The 25,551-nt window shown below is 44.9% G+C and overlaps 5 protein-coding genes across 5 annotated transcripts; 2 read left to right on the top strand and 3 right to left on the bottom strand.

Annotated features, from left to right (window-relative positions):
- Positions 1-6,006: 6,006 nt before the first annotated feature.
- On the bottom strand, positions 6,007-6,357 carry DACRYDRAFT_53933 (uncharacterized protein; the record flags this gene model as incomplete). The annotated part of the gene is made up of 1 exon (XM_040775215.1): positions 6,007-6,357. A coding segment is annotated over one exon (351 nt), but the record flags the coding sequence as incomplete, so codon positions are not given.
- A 4,627-nt stretch (positions 6,358-10,984) lies between these two features.
- On the bottom strand, positions 10,985-11,514 carry DACRYDRAFT_29845 (uncharacterized protein; the record flags this gene model as incomplete). Its single annotated transcript, XM_040774325.1, is given in 3 exon segments — positions 10,985-11,194; positions 11,207-11,431; positions 11,482-11,514. Coding segments are annotated over 3 exon segments (468 nt in total), but the record flags the coding sequence as incomplete, so codon positions are not given.
- Positions 11,515-18,200: 6,686 nt separating this feature from the next.
- Positions 18,201-20,750, top strand: DACRYDRAFT_16630 (uncharacterized protein; the record flags this gene model as incomplete). Its single annotated transcript, XM_040771213.1, has 12 exons — positions 18,201-18,297; positions 18,346-18,494; positions 18,632-18,787; positions 19,052-19,177; positions 19,234-19,578; positions 19,633-19,680; positions 19,804-19,851; positions 19,906-19,948; positions 19,994-20,269; positions 20,300-20,424; positions 20,487-20,613; positions 20,713-20,750. 12 exons carry the CDS (start codon positions 18,201-18,203, stop codon positions 20,748-20,750), a joined length of 1,578 nt encoding a protein of 525 aa, XP_040627556.1.
- Positions 20,751-20,976: 226 nt separating this feature from the next.
- DACRYDRAFT_16631 (uncharacterized protein) lies at positions 20,977-22,740 on the bottom strand (the record flags this gene model as incomplete). Its single annotated transcript, XM_040771214.1, has 9 exons — positions 20,977-21,050; positions 21,124-21,235; positions 21,363-21,404; positions 21,459-21,490; positions 21,614-21,887; positions 21,934-22,026; positions 22,085-22,248; positions 22,342-22,429; positions 22,540-22,740. 9 exons carry the CDS (start codon positions 22,738-22,740, stop codon positions 20,977-20,979), a joined length of 1,080 nt encoding a protein of 359 aa, XP_040627557.1.
- Positions 22,741-22,925: 185 nt separating this feature from the next.
- Positions 22,926-23,555, top strand: DACRYDRAFT_16632 (uncharacterized protein; the record flags this gene model as incomplete). Its single annotated transcript, XM_040771215.1, has 3 exons — positions 22,926-23,081; positions 23,129-23,318; positions 23,368-23,555. The coding sequence occupies 3 exons, from the start codon at positions 22,926-22,928 to the stop codon at positions 23,553-23,555; spliced, it is 534 nt and encodes a 177-aa protein (XP_040627558.1).
- Between the last annotated feature and the right edge of the window lie 1,996 nt (positions 23,556-25,551).

The following is a 25,551-nucleotide window of genomic DNA, read 5'->3' on the forward strand; positions in this document are numbered from 1 at the left end:
CTTCCAGCAGGTTCCAGCACATGCCAAGGTATACCAGCTACTTCCATGTCATAAAGGCTTAGTCATGTCTCTTGACCAAGCAATGAGCTGGTGCCCTGACACTGTCCATGTTGTACCTGTTCTCCCAGTCACAGACATGCTCCCCCACAGCAAGAGGACTTCCCCTTCCAAAACTACCTTGTTCCTCACCAATTTGCCCTCATCCTGGGAGCCTGTCATCATCTTTACCTGTGAATATCTTCGCTCAATAGGGCCCTGTGCAGGGTGTGTAAGCCACTTGCAGACCTTCATGAAACAACTCAAGCACATACATCTGCCTCTCTCCAGGAGGACAAACTCAGTACCCACCGGGACCTGGAGCTGTGTATGAAGCTCACCTTATCTTTGACACCAATAACATTAGTGCCAACATTGGACACCCTGTCCACTAGTCGCCCTGCAGCTGTTCTTGCTATCAACCTTGTCCTCTGAGCCAAATGTCAGCATCTTCTCAGTCAACTGTTGAAATTTCTCAGCATGATAAGTTCTGGCTTGTCAGCAGGTGTACAGAGGGTGAGCTCAGCATTTCACTCACTGCTGTCCTCAGGCTTACTCAGTGTGCAAGACTTCCAAACCTGTAAGGCTGGATATTCACAAATGAAGGCTTCTGCACACATCAACTAGATGCACAAGTGCAACCTGCTCACAAGCAGCGAGAGTCTGGGGAGTAGAGCCTTCATACCAGGCCGGATTACAATCAAGAGAGCTGCTGAGCCTCCTACAGAGGTGCATGTGAGTCAATCCCACATAATGCCCCTGATTCTTGCCATGATTGCTCAAGCTCTGGATATACCTCCTCCCTCAAGCTTGGCACCTTCTTTGGCTCAAGCACAGTCTTGCCCAATGTTCGCACCTTTTCCTGACACTCTCACGCTGCAGGCAAATGGGGATTGGGAGGGAAGAGTGATGCTGGCCTTGCCACCTCAAAGCATCACATCACTCAAAATTGCTTGGACAAATCAGAAAAATATTTGTCATTTGTTTGGTCCCTACCTTTCTGTCTCTTGCTTTATTGGCATGTTTGGCATCTCAACAATTGTGGTATCTTGACATCTTAGGATCTACAGAATATCAGTATGGGCTCTTCTGCCTCTCAGTATCTTAGGAGCATACCTACCTTGGTATGTTGGCATCCTAGGATCTTCTGCTCATTGGTATCTTATGATCTTGGGCATCTGGGCATATTGGTATGTCAGGATCATCATATCTCAGTATGCTCAAATGTCACAATCATCAGGATGTCTCCCATGGAGAAAGCTTTTCAGATGTCATTTGATCCCTGTCCCAGGACCAAAGTCAAGGTATGTTCCCTGCGTGTGTACCTCTGGCAGGCAGAGGCAGCCCTCCTCAGGACATCATATGGTTGACTGCAGAGCAGAGTCAGGGTAGGTTCACTTCAGCATGCACAAGATGGTATGCAGTGTAAGTACTCTGGTGTGTTATGATTTCCCATACCTTTGGATCTTGCTATCTCAACAAGATGCCTACCCTCAGTTGTGGGTATCAAGGATCTTCCACCTTGGACTGTTGGTATCTTAGGATCTTACTATGTAAGGATCTTCCACCTCTTGGTATCTTAGGATCTTACTATGTAAAGATCTTCCACCTCAGGTTGTCAGTACCTTAGGATCTTATGATGTAAAGACCTTCCACCTTGGGTTATCAGTATCTTAGGATCTTACTATGTAAGGATCTTCCACCTTGGGTTGTCAGTATCTTAGGATCTTATGATGTAAAGACATTCCACCTTGGGTTATCAGTATCTTAGGATCTTACTATGTAAGGATCTTCCACCTCAGGTTGTCAGTATCTTAGGATCTTATGATGTAAAAATCTTCCACCTCAGGTTGTCAGTATCTTAGGATCTTACTATGTAAGGATCTTCTTATGAGGGTGACACAGTCTAGGTGCTAGCAATGACTGTATGACTGAACAGGTGAGACCTTGAGTGCACATGCAATGCACCAGTATGTGTGGGTGAGACAGTGAGATCATTCAAACCCCTGTTGCCAGACACAACAAAGAGAAATAGGTAACTTGGTCACCAAGATATCCCGAGAGTTGCTCAGTGACTGACAGCATGTCAGGAGTCACCTCATTTTGGTCTGGGTCAAAGCAATATTGATGCTATCAACAAGCATCTTGATGCTAAGGACAAGCATCTTGAGGATAGCAGCAAGCATTGCAAGGCCATATCAGTGCAAGCAGACAAGATCAGGCATATCATATGGTTGCTCAAGGCTCATTATGATATTGAGGAGTATTGCAAATATTGATTGGCAACCATACCAGGGTGCACTCCTATCTTGACCACCTTCCCATGGTATTGCATGCAATCTCATGTCAGGGACCACTTATTGGGATTGCTTGGGAACTTGGAGAAGTCACAATATCAGGGTTTGGCAATATTGAAGACTGAGAAGGCATTGAGAAGCAAGTTCTCACAATATTGGCTCATTGGTAATATCAAGATGGTATTGCCATCTTGGCATCAAGTCCACACAGGCTTGCCCTGAGGTAACCTCTCCTGTACAGATTATCAGCCACAATCTTGAACTGCTTCCGACCCTTTCATACATAGAGTCACCCATTATTGTGATGTACTCCTTAGATTTGATCTCTCAGGAATTCCACTGTCTAGTTGATATTCTGGTTCTATGACCAATCTCCCTCAAGAAGCCGAGTGTGCTTCAATAGTGTGACCCTCTCTTCGATATCGACATCAAGAGAGCATCCTCCACTCATGATTATCTCAATTTACTTGTTGTACTTCTCTGAGCAGCTGATTGCTCAACCGAGATGCCAAGTCCTCCTCTCAGACAACTTGAGCTCTGGTTGATAGCCCTATCTTGGGATGATATTGGACCTTTGGCCCAGCCAAACAGCCAATTCCCCTCAATATGGACAAGCCCCTCAGTATCATATTCTTGCTCACTATGTGCCGCCTTTCTTGATGCTCAGAACTCCACTATATGGACAGCCAATATGCATGATAGGACAAAGCCTTGTCAGCATTCCCCATCAGTTGGTGTCAACCCCCACCAATATCCACAACTCCCCAAACCAATGCCCTGAGAGTCATGATGATATTGGCAGCTGTCTCTTGACACCTCATGATATCTTAATTCAAGAGTCTCACACCCCTTTTCACTTCACAAAACCCCTTCTCAACAGCAAGTTGACAGCTCGCAGATCCAGTCTATGGCCAGTGTTCATATTGATGGATTACCAATGCCCTCAATTCTGTCTCAATCCTACTCCCCTTTCCTGTCATGGCCGAGGACTCTATGATATTGTTTGAGAACACATGAGACACTCAATAGCATGCAAGATGCTTAGTGCTCCTGGATATCGACATGGTCTGATGATATTGACCATTCCCTCACTATTCCCCTTCACTACACCCAGTGTCACAATAACCCAAACTGAGCTCCAGTACACTCAATATTGGGTTGTTTAGGCATCAGGGCTACACTGAGATTGGAGCTTTGCCCTTGATACAAGATCTCGAGCTTGCTAGATGGTGTGCCCTGACACAGCAATAGCAGGCAATAAAAAGCTTTGGATTCAATGCCTAGGACTAGGGGGGGGGGTCCTCAGAGACCAGATCTGAGGATTTACAAGGGTTTACCTAGGGTATATATACTATCTGGAAAATGGAAGCAAATAGAAGTCAGCCACTCCTGTAGAGTTAAGGGTCTACTCTAGAGATGCCCACCATCATGCATTGGTGATGAAGCCAATGGTGATCATTAGTGTCAGTTGGGGTCACATGTTGCTGAGTAATCAATGTTCTATTGCCTGTGTCATCCAAGGGCATCCAATGGCATCTTGCATAGGTGTGAGGTGATGTCTTGTTATCCTGTTGGTCACGTGTGATCACTTGAGAGCGCCCTGAGATTGGGCATCCCCTAACATCACCCCCCCTCCAAGGCTCAGCATCCCAATGAGCATTCACCTTGCATCCAGTCAAATAAGATGTGATGTGGTGGTGTTGTGTTGTTGACCAGGGGGGAAAAGTGTAGGTGTTGGAACATGTGAGCACTGACCTTGCATGGCACTTCTGAAATGCACCCATGGAAGTCATGCACCAGTTGCTGTGCACTGCCAAGGTTGCACACCGGTTCCCAGGAGTTGTGTGCCAGTGAGTAGCTCTTCCAGGCAACCAGGTACTCCAGCATCCCAGATGCCATGAGGCAGCTATTCAGGACACCTTCCACCTCATACTCTTCCTCACCATCATTTGCCAGTTCAGGCACTGGTGGCACTATCCTCTCATGCCCAGGGATATCACTTGATCAATATGGGTGCAGCTTGATGACATGGAACACTGGGTGTATTTGCCAGGAATTGGGGAGTTCAAGGCAATATGCATTGGCATTGACAATCACCAGTACCTTGAATGGGCCAAACCACTTGTCATCCAGTTTCTTCACCAGACACTTTATCTTGGTATCATGGGCATCTAGCCAGACAAGTTGCCTTCTTTGTACTGAGGTGCCTTCTTGCAATAGTGATTGTAGAAGTGTACCATGTCATCCACTGCTTGCATCAACACCACCTTGCACTCAGTCTCCAAGTCATTCATGGTTTTGACAAAGTCCTCAATGCCCACAATGGCCAATTGGCAAGAGAGCTCAGCACCCATGTGTGGTTGTGACCAGTGTCTGCCATGAAGGGCAACATGCACATGGATGCCTGTATCCTGTTGTTATAGGTGACCTCGGCCTGCACTAACCAATTGGCCCAGTCATCCTAGTGATTGTTGGTGAAGAGGTGCAGGAACTGCTCAATTTCCTGGTTGATGTGCTCCATCTGGTCATTGCTCTGTGGGTGATATGCCATCAATGTGGTGATCTTGATACCGAGCAGGTCATTCAAGTCATGCATGAAGTGCAATATGAACTGTGACCCACAATTGCTAATGACTTCCTTGGGAAGCCCATGGTGTCACCAGACATTGTCTTGGAATAGCTGGGCAATGCCTTCTGAGCACACTTATGTCTGTGTTGGTGCAAAGTGTGCATGTTGATCCAACCCAAAAGGTGTCTGAATATATTGGTCTGATGGGAGGTGTGTGAGAACTTGCAGGGGAAAGAGGGGGAAAGTTGGTAGAAATGCAGGAGTCAGCCAGATGCTGAGCTATCAAAAGTTGGTACATATAAATCACAGGTCAGTCAAGTCAAGCACAACATGTCCAGTCAAGTCTGCTGATATATGATAATCAGATCTGTATAACACTAATGAAAAAGGGGCAGAATAAGCTAAGTACAGGAGTTTCTGGAAACTACTTATACTAGCTACTCTAGGCTGTGCCCAATACTATCCTGGTGTCTAGATACCTTACTAAGGCAGAGGTTGGCATGCTGAATATCTGGAGGGGCCAGACCCATTGCAGGGCCTGTCATTCTTGTTGCATATGAGCAGTATCAGGTAGCAATTCTTGACAGTCATGGTGTTTAGCTTGTGATAGTCCTGCACAAGCTGCAGCACCCCATCCTTCTTCTTAACAAAGAATACAGGTGCTGCCATTGGTGACTTCGATGGCCAAATATGCCTGCTTGCCAGGTTCTCCTTCAGAAATGTGTTGAGCTCACGCTGCTCATTGAGTGACAAAGGGTACAGCTTGGTGTTTGTTGGCTCACTCCCTGGCATCACCTCGATCACATGATCCCATTGCCATGACTCTGGCAGTCACTCAAATGACACCTTTGAAAACACATTGGTGAACTCATTATAAGCTGCCAGCACAATCTCCTTGAAGGAGCACTTCTCCTGTTGTGTCTCTGCATGTTTTGCCACAAGCTGCAATGAAACACTTCCTGCCACCTGCACCAACATGTTGTCAATGGGGATACCTACCAGGGGACACTGAACATCCCATACTTCTTCTGCGGCAATATCATCAGAATCACCCTGGAGTGCCTCTGTTTCCAAGAGGCATCCTTCCATGGGGAGAGCATTGCATCACCACTCCCTCACTTGTCTTGGTTGTGCCATTGCCTGTGTCTTTGCCTGCCAGTTGATCTCCAGGTTGTGCTTTGCCAACCAGAGGAAGCCCAAAATCACCTCGCAATAGCCAATGCTGCAGACATGAAATGTTGCATGCTCTGTGTGGGCACCACAGCACACCACCAAGTTGACTGTGTGCATTATGCACTCCACTTGGTTGAGCAACCCATTGATGTTGAATGCCAGAATCACATAGGCAAGTTTTGTTGTCTTCAGCTTTAGCATGCACATGTAGCTTGGGTCAATCAGGAGCCCTGTCCCCCCAGAGTTAACCAGCACCAGGCATTCAAACTCTTTGCCACTCTCAATCCATCAGATGCCAATGCACATCTCCAGTTTGCATTGCTTATCACCTTGGATAATGACCAGTGACATCCCTATTGCAGGGTCTATTGCTTGCTTCAACATGGGCAATTGAGTACCAACATGTTCCATTGACTTAGCTATGGAAACACCAGGTACAGAATTGCCTTTTTGCACCAGACAAAGTGTGTCTTGCTTTGCTAGCACCTTCAAAAAACTGGTAGCACCTTGGAAGTAGCCTTTGGCATTGGTGGCGCACTCTTGGCTGCTAAGGCAGTGTGCAGCATGGCAATCTGTTCCTTGAGCTGCACCAACTCATTGCCCATGTCTACCTGGCAGGTGCACTGGGTGCAATTGTTGCAGTTTTGTGCCATGTGACCCTCAGTGCCACATGCAAAGCAGGTGATTGGGTGGCACACTTGGCATTTATGGTCCACATCCATGGCATTGGGATCAGTGCTGCTTGCCTTCTGGGCATCCTGGGTGGGTGACACCACTGGGCACTTTGCTTGCCATGCAGGTGGTGCTTTCACTTGTCATGTGGAGTTAAGCAGGCACTTCTGCTGGTCAAAGTGCAATGCATACATGCACCCATTGCTCAGCATCTCAGGCATGTTGGGGAGGGCATAACTCTTGTTGACCAGTCCTGATTGAGTGTGCACTGGAAGTGCTTGATCTTGGTGACATTGTTGTAGCCCATGCAAGCCACAATATTGCAGAATTCCACAATTAAGTCATCAGCCATGCAACTTCCCTGGGTGAGCATCTCCAGCTTGAGGTGGGCAGTTGCTCCAGTGTTGCCTGCTGAGAAGGTGCCATGCAGGGCATTTGTAAAGTCACTCCAGGTTGCAAAGACAGGTTGGAGCATTGTTGCTTCTTCATCCATGATGTGATCAGCCCAGGCACCAGCAGTGCTGCTTTTCATGTAGGAGAGTGCAAAGTGCATGTGATTCTGGTTGCCTCAGGATTTGTGTGGGTGACCTTGGATTTAGAGCACCACTTGGTGCAGGAAGGTTGCAGTTTGTGACTGCATGCCATCAAAGCAGTCAGGGACATCCATCTTGGGACCATGCCAAAATGGTTCTGGTGCCTGGATAGGCACAGCAGTTGCCATTGTAGGTGTTGTGCACCTTGTGGCAGCTTGTTGTTGGGAGGTGTAAGCAAGTTTTGGTTGCTGCTCAGCATGTCAAAGTCAACAGCATCCTCTTGGTGATTGGAGGGTGTTGGCTTGGTGTCTCACAGGTTTGTTTGGAGATCTGATCTTCTCTGAGGGTGACACAGTCTAGGCACTAGCAATGACTGTATGACTGAACAGGTGAAACCTTAAGTGCACATGCAATGCACCAGTATGTGTGGGCAATGAACAAGGCCACCTCTGGTGGGGTGTGTCAGGCCGGTATTCCCACAGTTATTTTCGGGCCCTTAGACATTGTTGCATGGCACTATGGACCCTCACAATGCAGACAACACACCCCGGTAATGGACCTTGGCCCTCCAGATATTCAGCATGATGACTACTGGTTTCCCCTGCAACAGGATCAATCCACACAGATATTTGGCATGCCAACATCTGCCTTTGAGAGGTATCTGGAGACTGGATTGGTATTGAGCACAGCCTAGAGTAGCTAGTATAAGTAGTTCCCAGAAACTCCTGTATCTAGCTTATTCTGTCCCTTTTCTGTTAGCATTATACAGATCTGATTATCCCCTTACTGGATAGGCATAGCAGATTCAACTTGACTTATTGTGACTTGACTGGATGATCACTGAGCTCCAATTATTGCATACTGATTTTTGATAGCTCAGCTACAGGCTGACTCCAGCATTTCTACCCACCTTCCCCTTTCTCTCCCCTCTTTCCCTAGCAAGTTCTTGCTCACCACCCATCAGACTGACTTATTTGGACCACTGATATTTCAGACACCTTTTGGGTTGGATCAGCAAGAGGGCGAGATCATTCAAACCCCTGTCACCAGACACAACAAAGAGAGATAGATAATTTGGTCACCAAGACATCCTGAGAGTAAATCGAGCTTGAATGTTCCGAATGTGCAGTTGAAACTTGGAGTCCCCTGACAGCATCCCCTGACACTTCCATCTCAGGTTGTGAGTATCTGAGGATCTTATGATCTTGGTATGTTATGTTATGATCTTATGATCTTACAATGTAAAGATCTTGGTATGTTATGATCTTGGTATCTTAGGATCTTAGTATGTAAAGTTCTTCCACCTTGGGTTGTCAGTATCTTAGGATCTTACTTTGTAAGGATTTTCCACCTCTGGTTGTTAGTATTTTATGATGTAAGGATCTTCCACCTCAGGTTGTTGGTATCTTAGGATCTCACAATGTAAGGAGTTTCCACCTTTGGCTGTTGGTATCATAGGAGCTTACTATGTCAGGATCTTCCACCATCTGTTCTTGGTGTCTTAGGATCTTACTATGTCAAGAGGTTTCACTGTCTGTTCTTGGTATCTCAGGATCTTACCATGTAACATTTCTCAACCTACATTCACAGTATCTGAGGATGTTAGGATCTTACTATGTCAGCATCCACCAGGGGAAACCCCTCTGCATCCGACTTGCATCCCCAAGAGTTCGAATAGAAGAACAGCACACAATATCATTATTGCCACCATCTCAATACAATGACTCCTAGACAAAGGCATCAACATTCAAAGGAATGGTTATTGCAGCTAACCTATCAGCTGATAAAGTTCTCTATCCAGAAACTTGTTGAGGAAGAACTCATTGCAGAGGTTGAGCACATCATCAGCTGACCATGAAGTATCAGTTCTCCCAATAGCTTGTAGCATGCAGTGTTGTCTGATAGACTGTAATGATATGATATCTGACTTGGGCTTTCCATTTTCTGTGAACACACACTGAACTACTGGCAATCCAGATTTGTGAGCAGCTTGTGAGCAGGGATCTGAGAACCCTTCCACATATGCAAGTGGCTGCAGATTGTCCATGCGGAACATGACATGGCTTGTTTCTGTTGGCAGCTTGAAGATCAACTGCATGCATGCTATACCAAAGGCTGTTGTTTGAAAATATCAGTTGTGTCAGATACCCCAGCATCCAAGTTCACATTGTCACACACCTTGAATCCCACTATCTTGTCTTTCTGACTGCTCAATGAGCACAGTGTTGAAACAAGCTGGATGGTTGCATACTAGCCAATGTTCACCCTTCTTGCAACTTGGACAAGCATTAATAGTACAAGTCAAGCTTCCATTTTTGCTTTTGTTTTCTATGACCATTCTGCACCAGACTGAAACCAAGTTAAGGAAAGGCAGGGGTTCTTCCTCTCCTCTGCTAAGTCTTCCTGGTAGTAGTCTCTTGGTGTATGCTTGTATAGAGGACATAAATTTGGAGCAAGACCAGCACACAGGATTGACCAGTTCAGAGATAAGCATGCTAGAAAAGGTCAGTTGGGTTGAAAGATGATATCAAGTAGAAATGCTCCAGGGTGCAGCATTCAATGCACCCTGCCACTCCTTTGGGTCACACTGTGGTTCTACTGGCATGAGATGGAATGGCTATCAAATGCAAGGGAATGAATTACCTTTCCAAGGCATGGATACTAGGGAGGAAAATTCTTGCATTGCCTCTTGCTGCACAACCCAGTGGGCCATTTCCATTGTGGAGGTTTCTTTTCATCTGCTGCTAGCTTGAAAGGGATTCTTTGTTAGGTCAATGTGTAATCTCTCAGTCATTTCAGTGGACCAACCATCCAGAGCTCCATCCTCAATGATTGACCACACATAGTGAATGAGAAGATGAAGCTTTGGAATACAAAAGAGGTTTGCTGCAGGTCAAAATGAGAGACCTGTGGTGGTGGAAAACAAGATAAATTGACCTTTGTCTCCTTCTCCTACCCCTTTGTCACTCCTGACTCTGAGGTTTGTGAAGCCACATTTGTTTTTGTGAAAATCCAAAAGGGCCTATCAGATTAGAGGTGGTGTATGGTCCAAATGTGCAGGCAAAGACACAAGGTAGTAAAACTCTATGATGGCTCTGGTAGCCTTCATGATCTGAGCACCATCTTCTCCTTTCTTCTCAAGAGTTGGAGAGCCACATATTGTGCCAACAAGAACTTGGACAATGCTCTTGAAATCTTTCCTGCTCATGCAGAAATAGTCTGGAAATCCATCCCTGAATACCTCAGCACTGTAGGTATGAGGTATGATTTGAAAGGTCAAGCTCCTGCATTCCCAGGACTTGCTTGAGCCAATGGATGACATGCATGAGAACACCCTGCAATAATTGATGGAGAATATCCAGATAGAGCAATGAATGTATTTGGCCATGGGGGAGGCCTGCAAAAAAAGGATCCAGAACAGCAGTTAGAGATAAGGCCCTTGTCACAACACTGTAAGATCTGAGTTTTCTGGTCTGCTTGTGAGTAGCAGGATTTGATGATAAGTGGATTTGCCGGGATTGAGGGCTTTGAGACTCTAAGAGTGACCCTGGTGTGACATCAATGCAACACATCGTGGTGTCAACAGGCTCTGATTGGAGAGAAATGGAACTGTGGAGGATGGCGACTGTAATGTCCTGCTTTCTGGGCAAGCAATTGAGGGTACAACAGTTTGTGTACAAATCTTTGTTCCCTGTGAGTTCCATTCCCATATCATGCTGAGCAATGTTCCCAATCAGACAAGCACCATATGCTGTGCAGGATACAAGACAGTACTCTGGATAGTCACCAATATAGCTGCCCAGAATCAGAAAGCAAAGTTGGGCAAGACCATCAGCAGAGACCATTTCAACACCATCTGAGCCTGCAATCTTGATTTCCTCCAAGAGATGGCTCATACAAAAGTGGAAGAGATGCTGTCATGCAACTTTTGCAGCTTCTTTGCTCAACCCCAGTTTGTCAAAAGAATCCATAGGAAGAAGTCCAATAAGGATCCATGATTGCATAGATGACAATTTTTTGATAGCCTTGGGCAAGGTACCAATGGTAATGTACACTGGATAGCCTTGTCTATGCCCAGAGAATTGTGTGAGTTGGGTTTTGTCCATTGCCAGTATGAATGGAATGAGAGGAGCACCATTTGGCAGTGGCCCCTAAATCATTGTTATTATGAGATGTTGCACACCCCTGGAAGGAAAGTTACCTGAACCCAGTGCCACCAATTTCCTGGCCACATCTCAGAGTACACACAGTTTGCTTGTGCTTCATTGGCAAAATGCTGTTCCAGAGCAAAGTGCAAGTGTTGGAGGAGCTGTGGACTGCCAAATAAAGAGCAGATAGCTCCAAGCAGGGAACAAAAATAGAAGATCAAAACATGAGAACTTCTGACAAGAGGAATTTCTATCTTGTCCCAGTCTAGGTGAGTGACAGGTAACTCATGGTTGATGATTTTGTTGAGCTCATAAGAGTTTTTGAAAGGTATTCCAGCATGATTGACAAACTTCAAGAAAAAGTTCAGTAATGTGATACTTGGGGCACATGTGCAAACTGACCATGGGGGTCAGAAGCCTCTTGGTCATGGCATGACCGATACCTTCGGCCTTCAACCAACATGCAAGGTGAAAACCAAGAGGTGTGTTAGGGCAACACAGGCTGACTATGTCTGCTCACCTAAGAGTGCCAAGAGTCTAAGCAGGCAACAAGGAAGTGGAGTAGACCTGATGACTAAGACCTATCTACAGTATAGGTACCTGTGGATGATCCTGAAGGCATACCCTGCACAGCAGCTCTCTTTGAGGTTTTGAGTGGCAAGCAATGAGGCTGCTGCTGGGGTATGTTAAGAGGAGATCTGGGAGCCACTGCCCTACTATGAACAATTGTACCATCTGGTGCTGTTGTGCCTCCAAAATCAATCTTTTGAATTGTTGGACATTTGGAACTCACATTGCAAGCCAGTTCACCTACCACAGGGGGCAGATCTGAGGGCTTACTTGATGCAGCACTGGACATGTCCAGGTTCTCTGAGCAGATGATTTCTATTTCCAATGTCAGACATTGTGTTCCCACATCATATGCACTGGCTTCCTACCCTGAAGTTCATGTTTGGACTGAGGACTCCCAGAAATAGAAAAGGAGCACATTAGAGAAGACATGGACTGATGGTCCCTATCTCAAGCATTCCCACAGCCTTGAGAAACATTTGACTTGTCAACATTGAGCAAAGGGAGGTGTTGCATGTGTTGTGACCAGGCATGTTTCAGAAGTGAATGCAGCAAAACTTCCTCTGTTTCCTGAAGCAAATCAGGAGGGTCCGGAAGACTAGTAGTAGAAGTGGAGATCGGCCAAAGCTGTTCATCCCAGGCAGGGGTAGAAGGTGATTGTGCGAATATATGGAGAGGCATTGACCTGACAGTGTTTGCCCCCTGGGGCATGCATGATTGTGAGAACCAATCATTGTCCTTATCAACACTCTGATTCTCTTCTTCAGATGTTGCCAACGGCATTAGGCTAGATGTGGCACTGCTGCCCTTTTCAACACCCATACTTGATGGCCCTTTGGGGTCATCAGACACAAGATCTTCAGCTTGTAGTCTCTCTATCAGGCTTCTGACATACCACATATGCTGGGGCTTTTTGGTCACAGTGGCCCTGCTGGCTGCCCTGAGGTCAGCCATTAGTGTCAGCCAAAGACCAAGCCACACACAGTTGCATGCACATTGCATTCTGATACAGATCAAGCATGATTCAGTGGAATCGGTTTGGGAAAGCCCAGCAAAACTCTTTGATGTTGTTGAGATGGTTGTGGTAGACTGAGCTCCAAGAATGAGCCATAAACTTGTGGGACATCCCCACCTTCCTCTCTCCACTTGCCCACTGTTCTAGAGCACAATGGATCTATACCATCGCTCAGCATAAATAGAGCTTTCTTTGTGGAATGGACTCACCAAAGTTATGACAAGGGCAAGCAATGGGGGCTGGCCTTGCCCAAAAATGTCTTTGAATCATACTCCATTGCTCTTGACATTGTGGAAGAAGGCAGTTGAGGAGACTGCTTGAATCATTGCATTTTTGAAGCTCTTCTGGGGAAAGGAGCTCTGCATTGGACAAGTAAATCACAGGATAGACTTAAGCAATGTATGGAATCCATACCCATGTATCGGCATACAGAAACCTTGAGTTGATGGTGAGACATTCAACTGCATCAGCAACGTCCTCCAGGTCTCGACAAAGTGGTAGCTTATAATGCTCAAGCAAGAGGCCAACAGCAATGGACTTGACCTTGCCCCTTAACTGAGCTTCTCTCTGTAGAATCTACAATACTGTGTCATTAGAAAGTGTGTGCAAAGAATTCAAGTCACTGTTCTGCACAATATCCTGAATCTCTGATTTGAAGCTGGGATCTTCCTTGAAGCGAGATTGATAATGGTCCTTGAGTGAGCCAAGCTCAGCACATGCAGACTTGAAACACTTTCATGCCCATTTAACATGGAATAGTGGGCCGGGGAAAGCATTGCAGTTTGCCAATAATACACGGTATTTCCAATTGGCCAACCCAACAAGTGATTTCAACATCACAGATAGATCACTCATCTTGGAGTGTTGGCCACTTTGCTTCATGCGCACAGGCAACCTGATGGCAACATCAAGCTTGTTGACCTTCCCTGGGAGCCTGGCTTGTGATGTTTGAGGCTGATACTTTCAGTCCTTGGATTGAGTGCAAACACCAAACTGACTGAGCATGTTGAGATGATGATACCCTTCAGGGCAACAAAGCAAAATGCACCTGAATTTCCTTGAACTCATCTCTGCACTCCCCTGCATCCCTTTTGGTGTGTTTCTGTTTCTCCTTTCCCTTTTTTTGTCCTACTTTCAACTTTTGATGTGCAAGATTAAGTTTCAGAAATAATCATAACCACTGTGTGCAAAGAGACTGACATGCATTGTTACATCCATGGGGAAATACAGTTCTACCACAACTTCCTGGCCCTTTCCTTTGATGGTTCTCTTCCACTTTGCTCTCTACATCATTGACACTCAGTCTCTCAATTCCCTTGATGTTCTCACTAATAGGAAGATATTCCATTTGAGCTCCCCTGGGATTTGGCACACACCTGTGTTGGACTGATGGCCACATTTGGATGATCTCCTTTGGCCAATGAACTCGATGTGACACATGGGCACCATGCATGCATTTGCTTCTTGATAGATCCTCTTCAATTTTGTCTTCAGTCCCATCCTCATCCCCATCCTCAGAGGACTCATACCATTGATACAAGTCATGTGCTTTGGCAGTATGTATTGAGAAAGTGAGAAAACTGGGATGGCCTTCCAGTGTGTCCTCATCACCAAGGACCATACATTCTGTAACAATGCAGTCAGCACAGTCTCCTGTAACACCATATGGAGTAACTTTCCCAGAGCTTTGCTGCCTTCCCTGTCTGTTGTATCTTGATTCATGGTGTACATCTCTGTACTGTTGGAATCTCTGGGTCAGTGGAGACAAGTGGTGGTTCAGTTCATCTGAACACACCAAATACAGCATCTGTGTGATTCAACACATGGTAGAGTGGGCTGCTTGGGCATTTCATTGCTGTAGTAGGAGGTGTGTGACTTCCCTTTGGCTGACTTCCACCCATCTCAGACAAGTGGCTGGTATAGTATTCAGATAACTCAGAGGGTATATTGCATGCTACAGGAAGGTACTTGAGTATGTAATGCCTGACAAAAAATAGCGGAGAGACTCACAATGACTGTGATATATTCCCTGTCACAATCTGAGTGGATATGGGAGAAAACAGGCAGGATAATGGCAGAGGTGGAAGGTGCAGTGCACAATTTCTTCTAGTTACCAGCAATTCCCAATCTCATCAATCTCATTTGGCCGATTACCTCCACATCTAGGAGGACTTCTGAGTTCATATCCCTCATTAATATGTTAGTATAACCCCCAGGCTGGATACAGAGCAAATGGGAGTACTTGGCTTGCAGTGTGATAGGATGCTAGGATATTGCAAGGGAAGGGATGTTGCCATGCTATCCACAAGCCATCCCACAAAGTTGTCAAAACTCGCAGCCTGAAGAGCTAGGTCACAACATCCATGCTGTACCTTGATAATCATGGGATGGGCGGTTCTCCCCACAACTTGTCCTGATGTCTATCTTGTAACCGACTGCAAGTCACAAGCATGGTTCTACCATCACCGCTGGATGCGTTTTCTCAAGCCCCAAGACAAGATAGGAAAGCCTCGGTGAGCCAAACTTTGTGGATCAGACAAAGAGGACATTGATCACTTTCAGTCAACTCTGTATCCTGAAGGTGCACTGGAACTTGCAATATGACTCTTTCATCTCAATGGTGGGATGCCAGTGCATCCGTTGACAAATAATGAAATAACATGCTTCAAAACAACCAATGGCAAGTACCATGGACTCTACAATCTCTCTGAAGAAGAGGGAGATGAACTCATTCCTTACTCACTCTTGCACTTTGGAATATTCAAGAGTATGGTGGATTTCAAATGTCAATGGTGGGCAGACCAGGTGCAGGTCCGGAGACCATTGTGCAATTGTGGTTGCTACATGGACCTTGATGCTTGGTTTGGCAATTCCTGGTTTCAGGAAGACTACTTGACATTCGTGGTGTCTTGACTAGAGGTCATTCAGTCAAAGGCAGGGGATGAGGCAGAGAATAAGGCAGAGAGTATGGAACACCTTCCAGATGGTAGAGTGGCCAGCATGCGCCTCAGGGTGGTGAGTTGTTTAGAGGATAACTAGGGTGCAATATTGTCACATCCATTGTTCAGTGTCACTATATACACATTCTCCTCATAACATGGGTGTGCTTAGATTCATTATTGTCTAGCTTGGCTGCTGCCAGACTGCAAGGGGGCCTTCTTTTGCAGATAACAGTTCCTCCAGTCATCCAGCACCCCCTGTCAAAAAAACTTTTCCCTCGCCCAATCCCTGCACATCAATCAGCAGAATGGGGACCCATGACTTCCTCTGAGTACTCCACTCCCAGAAACTATAATTTGCTTTGACATGGGTGAACTGTTGGTGGATTGTCAAGAGCACTAGCACCCACATGAGACAAAGGGGGCTTGAAGCAAGGGCACAAAGATTCTTTGCAAACTTGGTCTGGCTGGTGTGCAATTGCAGTTTTGGGACTCAGTGTGTGTGTGAATGAATAATGCTCATGCAACCACAACAGAACAACATCTGTGGTTTTGCAGCTGAGAGAGGGGTTGCCAGGCTGCCTTCAAGTTGAGATTCTGCCAAAAATTGTTGATACACTCTGCTTAAAGTGTGAGGAAATTCATACACAAGGTGTTCAAATAGACCTACACTTGAAATGTTGCACTCTCTGCACAATGACCAGGAGTGACCCTGGTGTTTTGCATTGCCAAGCAGGGAGGAGGATCTGGATGTGGATTGCCATTTGGCCAGCCAAAATACAAAATGTGAGCAAAGATGTCTACAAGAACTTTATCCCAGCCTTCATCAAGCTCTGTGAAGAATTCAACAGTGGCTCTCTTGGCTTCTCTCTTTGCCTGCATAAAACAAGGGTGATTGTTGAAGATACACACAGAGGGAGGGAGTGTCATACTGAGTGAGGAGTTACCCCCAGCCAGAGGTGCTGGATACACAAAACCTGGAAGGTCATCTACTTCTTCTATTTCAGAGTGGACAAGAACTCTGATGTCAGATGACCACAAGTTGACTGGGCCCCAGAAGATGGCAAAATGCAGTATATGCAGTTGGTTGCCATTGCCATTGGGCATAACACCATGGGAACATGTGTGCACCCATGCCGAAAGTATAGCAAGCAAATACCATGCATCTGCAATTGTTTGGACCTTGATTGAATGAGAAAGAAAAGCTCCTGTATCACAATCAGAATGTATCAAGGTGGAAGATATTGGGAAGCACACCTAGTGCCATGTAGAAGTCCGTTATCAAGACAGGATTGTTCCCCAGTGTGTTAACCCAAACTGGGTGTTTAGGTCACAACAATGCTTCCCAATCACAAAGCTTGCAATTGATGTCCTCCACCTTGTACCACAGTGTTTTGTCTGGGACTTCCTGAAATGTAGTAGCTCTGCGCATTGGCTTTCATCATCAGCATGATAGAGAGATCATGTCAACATCACTGTACCTGGGTGAATGTATGTGGGCACAACCAAAACCATGGTGAATGGATAAGGTATGCCTGGTACAGGAAGGGATGATGGAGCGGTGGGACATCTAAACCCCAAATCAGTGAGACAGTGGAGGAACACAATGTCAGGATGGACCTCACAACCATGGCCAGAGGTTCCTTAACAATAGATTCCCATAACTCAGCTAGTCCCAGTTCCATGTGTTGAGACAACATTTGACAATGAGAGTATATCTTGCAATGTATAAGCTGAGTCACATCATGATGCTACATCAATAGACTCTCACCTGACTGCTCATGAATTGTATGAGTTCTCTGAGCTTTACGGACAGTTGTACAGTGACATGGTCCATATCAACAGGTGGAGGCCATTCCATAGAGAGAGTACTTGGGTGATGGACACAGTTGGTGCATGGTGGGAACAGAGCCTAAGGTCATGGGGTAGATATACAGATCTAGAGGCTTCAGAAGAAACACAGCCTCAATTAATAATATGGTGTTTCATTTAGTTGATAGCTGAGACCCTGGGTCTCCTGAAAAGGGACCAAAAACAATGAATTCTCATTGTAGCTGTTCTACTTGGCATTTCTCCCACCAGTACTGCTACATCAAGCCATGAAAATGTGGTGCACAAAAAACTACAACTCTTGAGGCAATGATGTCTCATTTGTAATAGATCACTCACAGCAGATGAACAGAAGCCTCACATTCAAACTGCCCAACTGCCTGGGACAAGTCCTAGGCTCAAGTGTTCAGCAGATCACATGGCAATGGATATTGATGTTCCCAGTCACCTTCGTGAAGAACATGACAAAGCAGTGCACAATACAGAGATGACAGATGCCATAAGTATTGGTGCATGTATGTGTTCCCTTATGAATGAAGACATGGACTGATGATAATGTTTAGATTCATTCACATATCAGCAAGTTAGTGTTATGCTGCATACTATCTGTGCGGTGGTTGTAGCATTGCAGAGGGATACCCAAAATCAAGCTATGAGAGATGCACTATTTGACATTAGCGAGGCTCTGCTGGAAGTGATGGGTGTAGCTGACGTGGCTGAAATACTTGCATTGGGGGACTGATGTGACCAACTGAGATAGAACTCTCTCGTAGGGGACATATTTCAGTAAAAGTTATGTTGAAGATATTTCTGCAATTTTAACAACATATTCTCATGTGCATGAATCAGGATATGCACAGACAATTTTATGGTGTGCAGATGGATTTTGCAATGGCTAAGTTATTTCTGAGAGGCAAACAGGGTACAAACATCTACATCGACGGGAAAAGATATTCCTTACTACTACATAGTAGGCCATGGATGTTTGACCCTGAAAGCCACAATGTGAGTCACCTTGATGCAAATTGGAGAGAGGTCTTGGGTAATAGAGCATAATATATAAAGAAATAATACCCAGAATGCCAATCCACAAAACAGTGGTTGATGGTACAGACTGGCCTGGTGGATATAGAGCAGAAACGCAGATACAGGAGTGAGATTAGTGGCATAGGAGGTTTGATCCCATCAGGCCTGTGGTCTTTGGCCTTTTCTTTGTCCATATATAAATGCTGGTGACATGTCTCCCTCCTTTACTCAACTATCTTGTAGAAGGTTGCAAGCTCCATATTCATGGCACAGTCAACGGAAAAGCTCTTCAACTTGATTACTGGTACTGCAAGGGCAAATGGTGAGAAGTGGAAAGAACTGACTGTGAACATGAAGTCCTTCATTGAAGTAAGTCCTGTTTGTGTTATTGTACCTTCCGAACATTCAGCTAAACTGTCATATAGGGAAACATAGAGAACTATCTTGACAAACAGCCTGAAGGATGGAAAGATGTGCCCAGCCCACTCCAAGAATTCATGGGGAAGGAATGGTCAGAGAAAGCTAGCACTGCATACACCATGTTCATCATGCTTAGTGGTGGAATGGGCAAGTCCATAGGGAATGAAGACTCCTCTATTGCCAATGATCAAAACATGCCAGGGGCATCTTTCAGCACTGGAAGTAAGAGAGCAGCATCTCCCACTGCTAAGGAGGAACCGAAGAAGAGAAAGAAGCAGACAACCAATACTGCCGACTGCACAAATGTTAGCCAAAGGAGGGATGATGCAGTACCTGATGAGTCAGTGAAAGTGAGTGAACCTTTTTTAGCATACTCACGTCAGATTCACTGAACTCTAAACCAGGTAGAAGAACCAAAACATGCCAGAAAATCTTTGAGGGATGATAAAACTGTGAGCCCATTACAGCTATATTATGCAGACTCTGAGTCAAATCTGTGTCAATAGGGTAATGTCAGTGAAGTACATAAATAGCAATGCTCAAGTAGCTAGGTCTGTTGCTAAGGCATCAAACAGTACAGAGCAGATGACAAAACCAACACACCTATTTCTACTCATGATGAGGTGAGCAAGTGACATTGGTCCCATTAATAGCATACACTTATGCACTATGGTCAGATCAAGGTGGTTCCTATGACTGATGTGCTCAAAAATCTCAAAAGTAGGTTTCAACTATTCTCATGGATTCAATTATTCAAATACACAGATCTATCTGGCATCCAAATTGCATGGATGATTCCTGGGAATGGGTTTACAAACCACCATTCTCATGGACTGGACCACCCTTCAGACACGTTGATAACAAGCACATCTGTTGAACATGATATACCAGGCAAAGAGTACAAGTTCATCATCAGGATGGCAAAGAAGGTTACCATGGACCCTGAGCAGACAAAAAAACTCACAGAGTTCCATGTTACTCTCTCTTCCACCAGCAGGAAGAAGAGCACAAAGAGCCCATGCTCAAGTATCAACAAGTTTGGTATGGATACCCATTAGGATGATTGGATAGACACAGCATTCCAGACACAGATGAAGAGAACCAAGGGGACTGAAGTGCATAGCTCCATGCTGTGCACCCAGTCTCAGACAAGTAAGGAGGGAAGGCAAAAGCATCCTCGATGGGGAAAGATATTGGTATGCACAGAGAAGTAGCATGTACATACACTGGTGCTCATGCCAATTGAACAGAGTCCCAGAATAAGGTTGCCCTTTCCATGATCTGGAAAATGGAAAGGAACATCAATACCCTGGAGGAAAAACATGGAGATGTCAAATTTGGATCACTTGATGATAACTTGGAAGACCTGGCTGCTTTCCATGGGGGTGAGTTGAAGGAGGAGCATTACATAGGTTAGGAAGTTTGTGAGGACAACTTACCAATGCATGTAAAAATTTCATTTGATACTCATATGCAACATATAGTACTTTTACAATTGCTAGTTATGCATGGTGACAGTTGATATTTACTTGAAACCAGAAATGTAACTTGTTATTTTCCTTGAAACCTAAGTGTCTGCGAGACCCACACATCAGATGGAAAGAAAAAGACATAATATGGACAAGTTCATTCTGTAACCTGCATTCAGAGTATCTACATATGATGGCTGGTTGTCTGCACTATTCTAGTATAGCTTAAAGTGAACCTGGTGGTTGCAAGGAGATCAATCTCATGCAACCACTCCTTGGCTAACCAGCTATATTTCCTGGAACATCTGGATATCTGATAATGTTCCATATCTTCTCTTGCCTTGTCCAACAATCTGAGCATTCCCTTGTAGATAATACGATCTGTTCTTATGAGTAACATATATTTCAAAGAAGCCACCGACTCACAAGCATCATTATCAGGATGATCTTGCCATCCACTCATCAATCTAAGCTGGCTATTCACATAATTCAAGGTGTCATGCTCTGAATCAGGGACAGCATTGAGAAATATCATATGCTGATAATGTTGATGGAAGTTGCTGTGAACAAAGGAACATATCCCATTTGACCAGAGTAGATTCACTGGCCTTGTCACATGTATAATTGATCTCAATCATCTGAGGGCCTCAAACATTGTCACCCACAACATCTCCTTCCAAATTGTGAACTCCACTGGCAGGAATCACCTGAGTCAAACAGTCAGTTAGCAAATGTTCAAAGCCAACAGATGGTATACCTACTGGTGCATCTAAAGTCACATTGCTGTCATTGGCTGATGAAAGTGGAACACTCTGTAGATGAGAGGTTTCAATATGCTAAGAGAGTAGATTATGAGTCAAAGAATCTACTAACAAAGTGGATTAGAGGAGACATGCTCAAAAGGGAAACAGCTCACTAGGCAATGATCTCGTGCCATCACATGTCTCTTGCACATCATCCACTATCCCAGTATCGCACAGTTTGTTATCTGAGTCACTTAGGTCAACATCAAGAACATCTTTGACACTTTCGAGTTGAGCAGTATGCCTGATAAGCAGAGCAGCATGGCTTTCTGTGCAGTTCACTATGTTTGAGGTTGCAACAAGTGTATCTTCAGCAAGAGGCAAAATCCAATTGATTGTGAGTGGGACATCAGTAGCTGCGACCACAATAGCAGATGTGGCAGGAGACTGACAATAGTGAGTGAAGATGTGAGGAATGAATTGAGAGATGGACACATGGGCAATGGTTCTGGGGGTTGGCTTCATCTATCCCGTCATGCAGCTCAACTGTGATGTGCTCAACATCAGGTTGAACATTGACATGTATCTATAATGATCAATGAAGAGACAATTGAGGTTTGATAGCAATGCAAGTGTACACTTACATTGCTTGCTGTGCCCAGGGTACCAGCACTGGAAACTTGACTTTCCAGAGGAACAATTGGTGGGGAAATGCTACTTGGAACTGCCTGATGGTATTCTGCCACCACAACTGATATGTCTGCATTGGTGGACTTCTGATCCTGATCTCTGACAACAGGATATGTAACTGGTAAAGGTTCTTGAGGAATCGCCAACATGGGATGCCATTGAATAAGGGAAGTCTGTCAACTACAAGCAGGGACATGAATTGGCTTGTTACCTTTGATCTTGACCCAGGCCTCATACTCAGAAGCAATGTCTTCTGCCCAGGTATCATATTCATCCTCCTGAACCAGTTCAACAATTCCCTGATTCACAAGCAGGTATAGTTCTGGCATATGATGGAGAGCACATTTGGCCATTTCCTGTTGCAATCATGAGGAGACAGAAACAGTACCACCTGAAGGCACATGCTTACCCAAAGAGGTATGACCTCCTCCAAATCCCTTTGGCTCCAAACCACCTTGCTCTGTGGCTCACATGTGTACCAGAGCTCCATAAACTCTGACTTGAGACAATACAAGGTGAGAGGCCCAGTATTATTGAAGTTCATGGTATTGAAGACAATGCAGAAGGAGAGGGATTGCAGTGAGATTTGCTGTGTGTATGTTGAAGACATGCTGCAGTGATGGAGAGAGAAGTTCATCAAGTTGCTGGACTGCCACTTCATACAACAAACACCCCTTCAGTTCACATCCCCCAAACCATGACCATTCTCATTATCTGGAAGGACTCTCATTAGGTGAACACAACAGAGAAGTAAAATGTACATATGACATACACATAACAGGAGTACTGGGCAATATGACTCCTAAGCCTTACACTATATTGATATACCCATCTGATGAATTCAAAAAGGCAATGGGAGAGGAATGGATAAAGGAAGTCAGCAACAACTTCAATTACAAGTTTACAGGGGACAGAACTTTGAAAGAGGAGATAATCATAGCAGCAGAAGCAGTAAGTTATAGAAATAAGATCTCCAATTCCACTGACATAAAACACAGATGTTTGAAGTACAACAAATACTGTTAGCAGAGATAAAGCGAGTTGGGCTACAAGAAATGGAGGACAATGTATTTGCCTTTCCTTTTGAGGTGTACTATGTTGATCATGCATACATGAATAGACGCATTCCCTACACTCCCTTGGTCAAAAGGATGGATCCTGACAAGAGGATCTTGCAAAGAAGCACAGGTTGGGAGTTGAGCATTGTAATTTATATCTCAACTGACATGTATGCCAGACCGGAAAATATGCAAGGGAATTCCTACTCTGACACAGAAAGTTTGGGAAACATTTATGGAGTACAGAAGGAACCAGGATTCCAACTCAGATGAATGCCATGACAAGTCTGTAAGCGAGCTGAATCACACATTGAAGTTGGGACTGTGGATGACAAAGATAAATTGGGAGCACCTCAGGATGGAGTAGAGACATGCAAGGAAGGAATAAGCAGATCAAAACCAAACTCTTGTTACAAATGATTGGATAGAAAGATTCAATCAACATAGTTGACCACATAAAAGGAATGTAAGCAATGAGTAAAGGCAGTTTCTAAATGAAATGGATACTGGACACATGATCAAGCAATCCTACATATCTGAGAATGGGGTGAACCATCCCTGTGTAAGCCGATGAACATAGAAGAGCACTACTTCCTCCTGGGCAACACAACCAGTCTTTTAGCAAGAGCCCAGTATTTGATGGGAGATGAACAATGTCCACCAGTTTCAGTTTTAGGCGCCTCACTATGGAATGTAAAGGAAGACAATTCCAATGTGGAAATTCTCATGAAACAAAGAAGAGATAGAGCAAGATCTCTTAACATAACTGCCATGAAGAAGTTCTTGTGTGTAAGGAAGATTACCTTTGCATGGTTGTTGCATGAAAGTATGGGAATTTAGAAGAAAAATACCCACCTGGCAATGAAGATGAGGTGATGTATATCCCTCCTTAGAGGGTTCAATACCAAACTCTTCTGACACAACATGCAAGCAAATATCTAAGGATAGAGGATGACTGACTGAGAAGTTTAGACAAAGATACATTGAAAGCATGGGAGACCACAAGCACATGACATTGCTACAAACCCAAAACAAATAGATAGACTAGAACTACAAACTACCACACACAAGGAAAAGTTCATGACAAGATGAGCAACAATGATGAGGCAATGGAATAAATGTAGAATACCACAGGGTAACCAACCAGACAAAAAAGTTGAGGCGATTGAAAGCAAAAGAGGATGTGGAAATCAACAATCTATGTAGCAGACAAATGATTGCCCTGTGGGTCGGATCCAATGACTTCATTGGAATGACCAGTGGATTGAGTGTACACAGCACAGTGTGAAGTCATGGATAGCAAGCCATTCCTGGCTCTCTGTGCACAGGAAACAATATCAGTCATGACACTGATGAGCATGGACAACACTTGGGGTGGGACAGGAGAAGGGACAGCAGCTACGGAAAGATCAGCTGATGCAAACAAATGCATAGGATACACCACACCATATGCGAGTTCATCCCCCTCCTGGACAGAGGAATCAGATGAACCACAAGAGACTTCTTCTTTTGGTGAAAGAAAAGCAATGGGGGGATTGCTGCTGGTAGAATGAAACTGTTTTTCTGAAGCAATCCTAGCAACTTGAGAAACCGTGACCATAGATCAAAGAAACAAGCAAATGACGGACCTCCCTGGAGAGAGCAGGGAATATTGCATGGCCTACATTGATCACAGCCATAATTGGACTTCTTACTGTCCTTGTGTGAGCCAGAGCAATAAACATGCTGAGACAATGGAGCTAAATCTTTCTTCTGACAAAGGAACTTGTTTGCATAATGTTTGCACTACAAAGCAAAACATGTGAGAAATTGGAATGCAGACACCAAGCAGGAGCAAATACTTGCCCACAAAACTCCAAAAGGTGGGCATCCATTGGACAAAATGATCTAATGATACAAGGTGAAGGGATGAGAGAGAACCTTGAAGATGATGTCAAATGGGTGCTGACCTCGATTTCATCCATGGAGAGGATATCAGCCCAATTGACCAATCCATCCTCTGAAATGGAGGCAACACTGAACCTGGAGATGAGCCCACAAAGAGAAGGCTCATCCACATGTGAAAACCAGGGAAAACCAATTATAACAATACTCACAAAATGGGATGGCAAAGCATCCAGATGCTTAACATGGCCCACAGATCAGCATTTGTTGCTGGGGGGAGAAGGTAATGACATGCAGATAGGTGAGGACTTGTCAGGGTACCAGCTCATTGCTTGGTCAAGAGATGACTAAGCCTTTATGACATGGAAGTAGCTGGTATACCTTGGCATGTGCTGGAACCTGCTGGAAGGATTGGATGGTCAGGTGACCTGCTGTGCATGGCTGTGCATGACCTNATATGACCTCATCCTTGGTCATAT

This window comes from Dacryopinax primogenitus, assembly GCF_000292625.1.
Source record: "Dacryopinax primogenitus strain DJM-731 SS1 chromosome Unknown DACRYscaffold_12, whole genome shotgun sequence".
Lineage (NCBI taxonomy): Eukaryota > Fungi > Basidiomycota > Dacrymycetes > Dacrymycetales > Dacrymycetaceae > Dacryopinax > Dacryopinax primogenitus.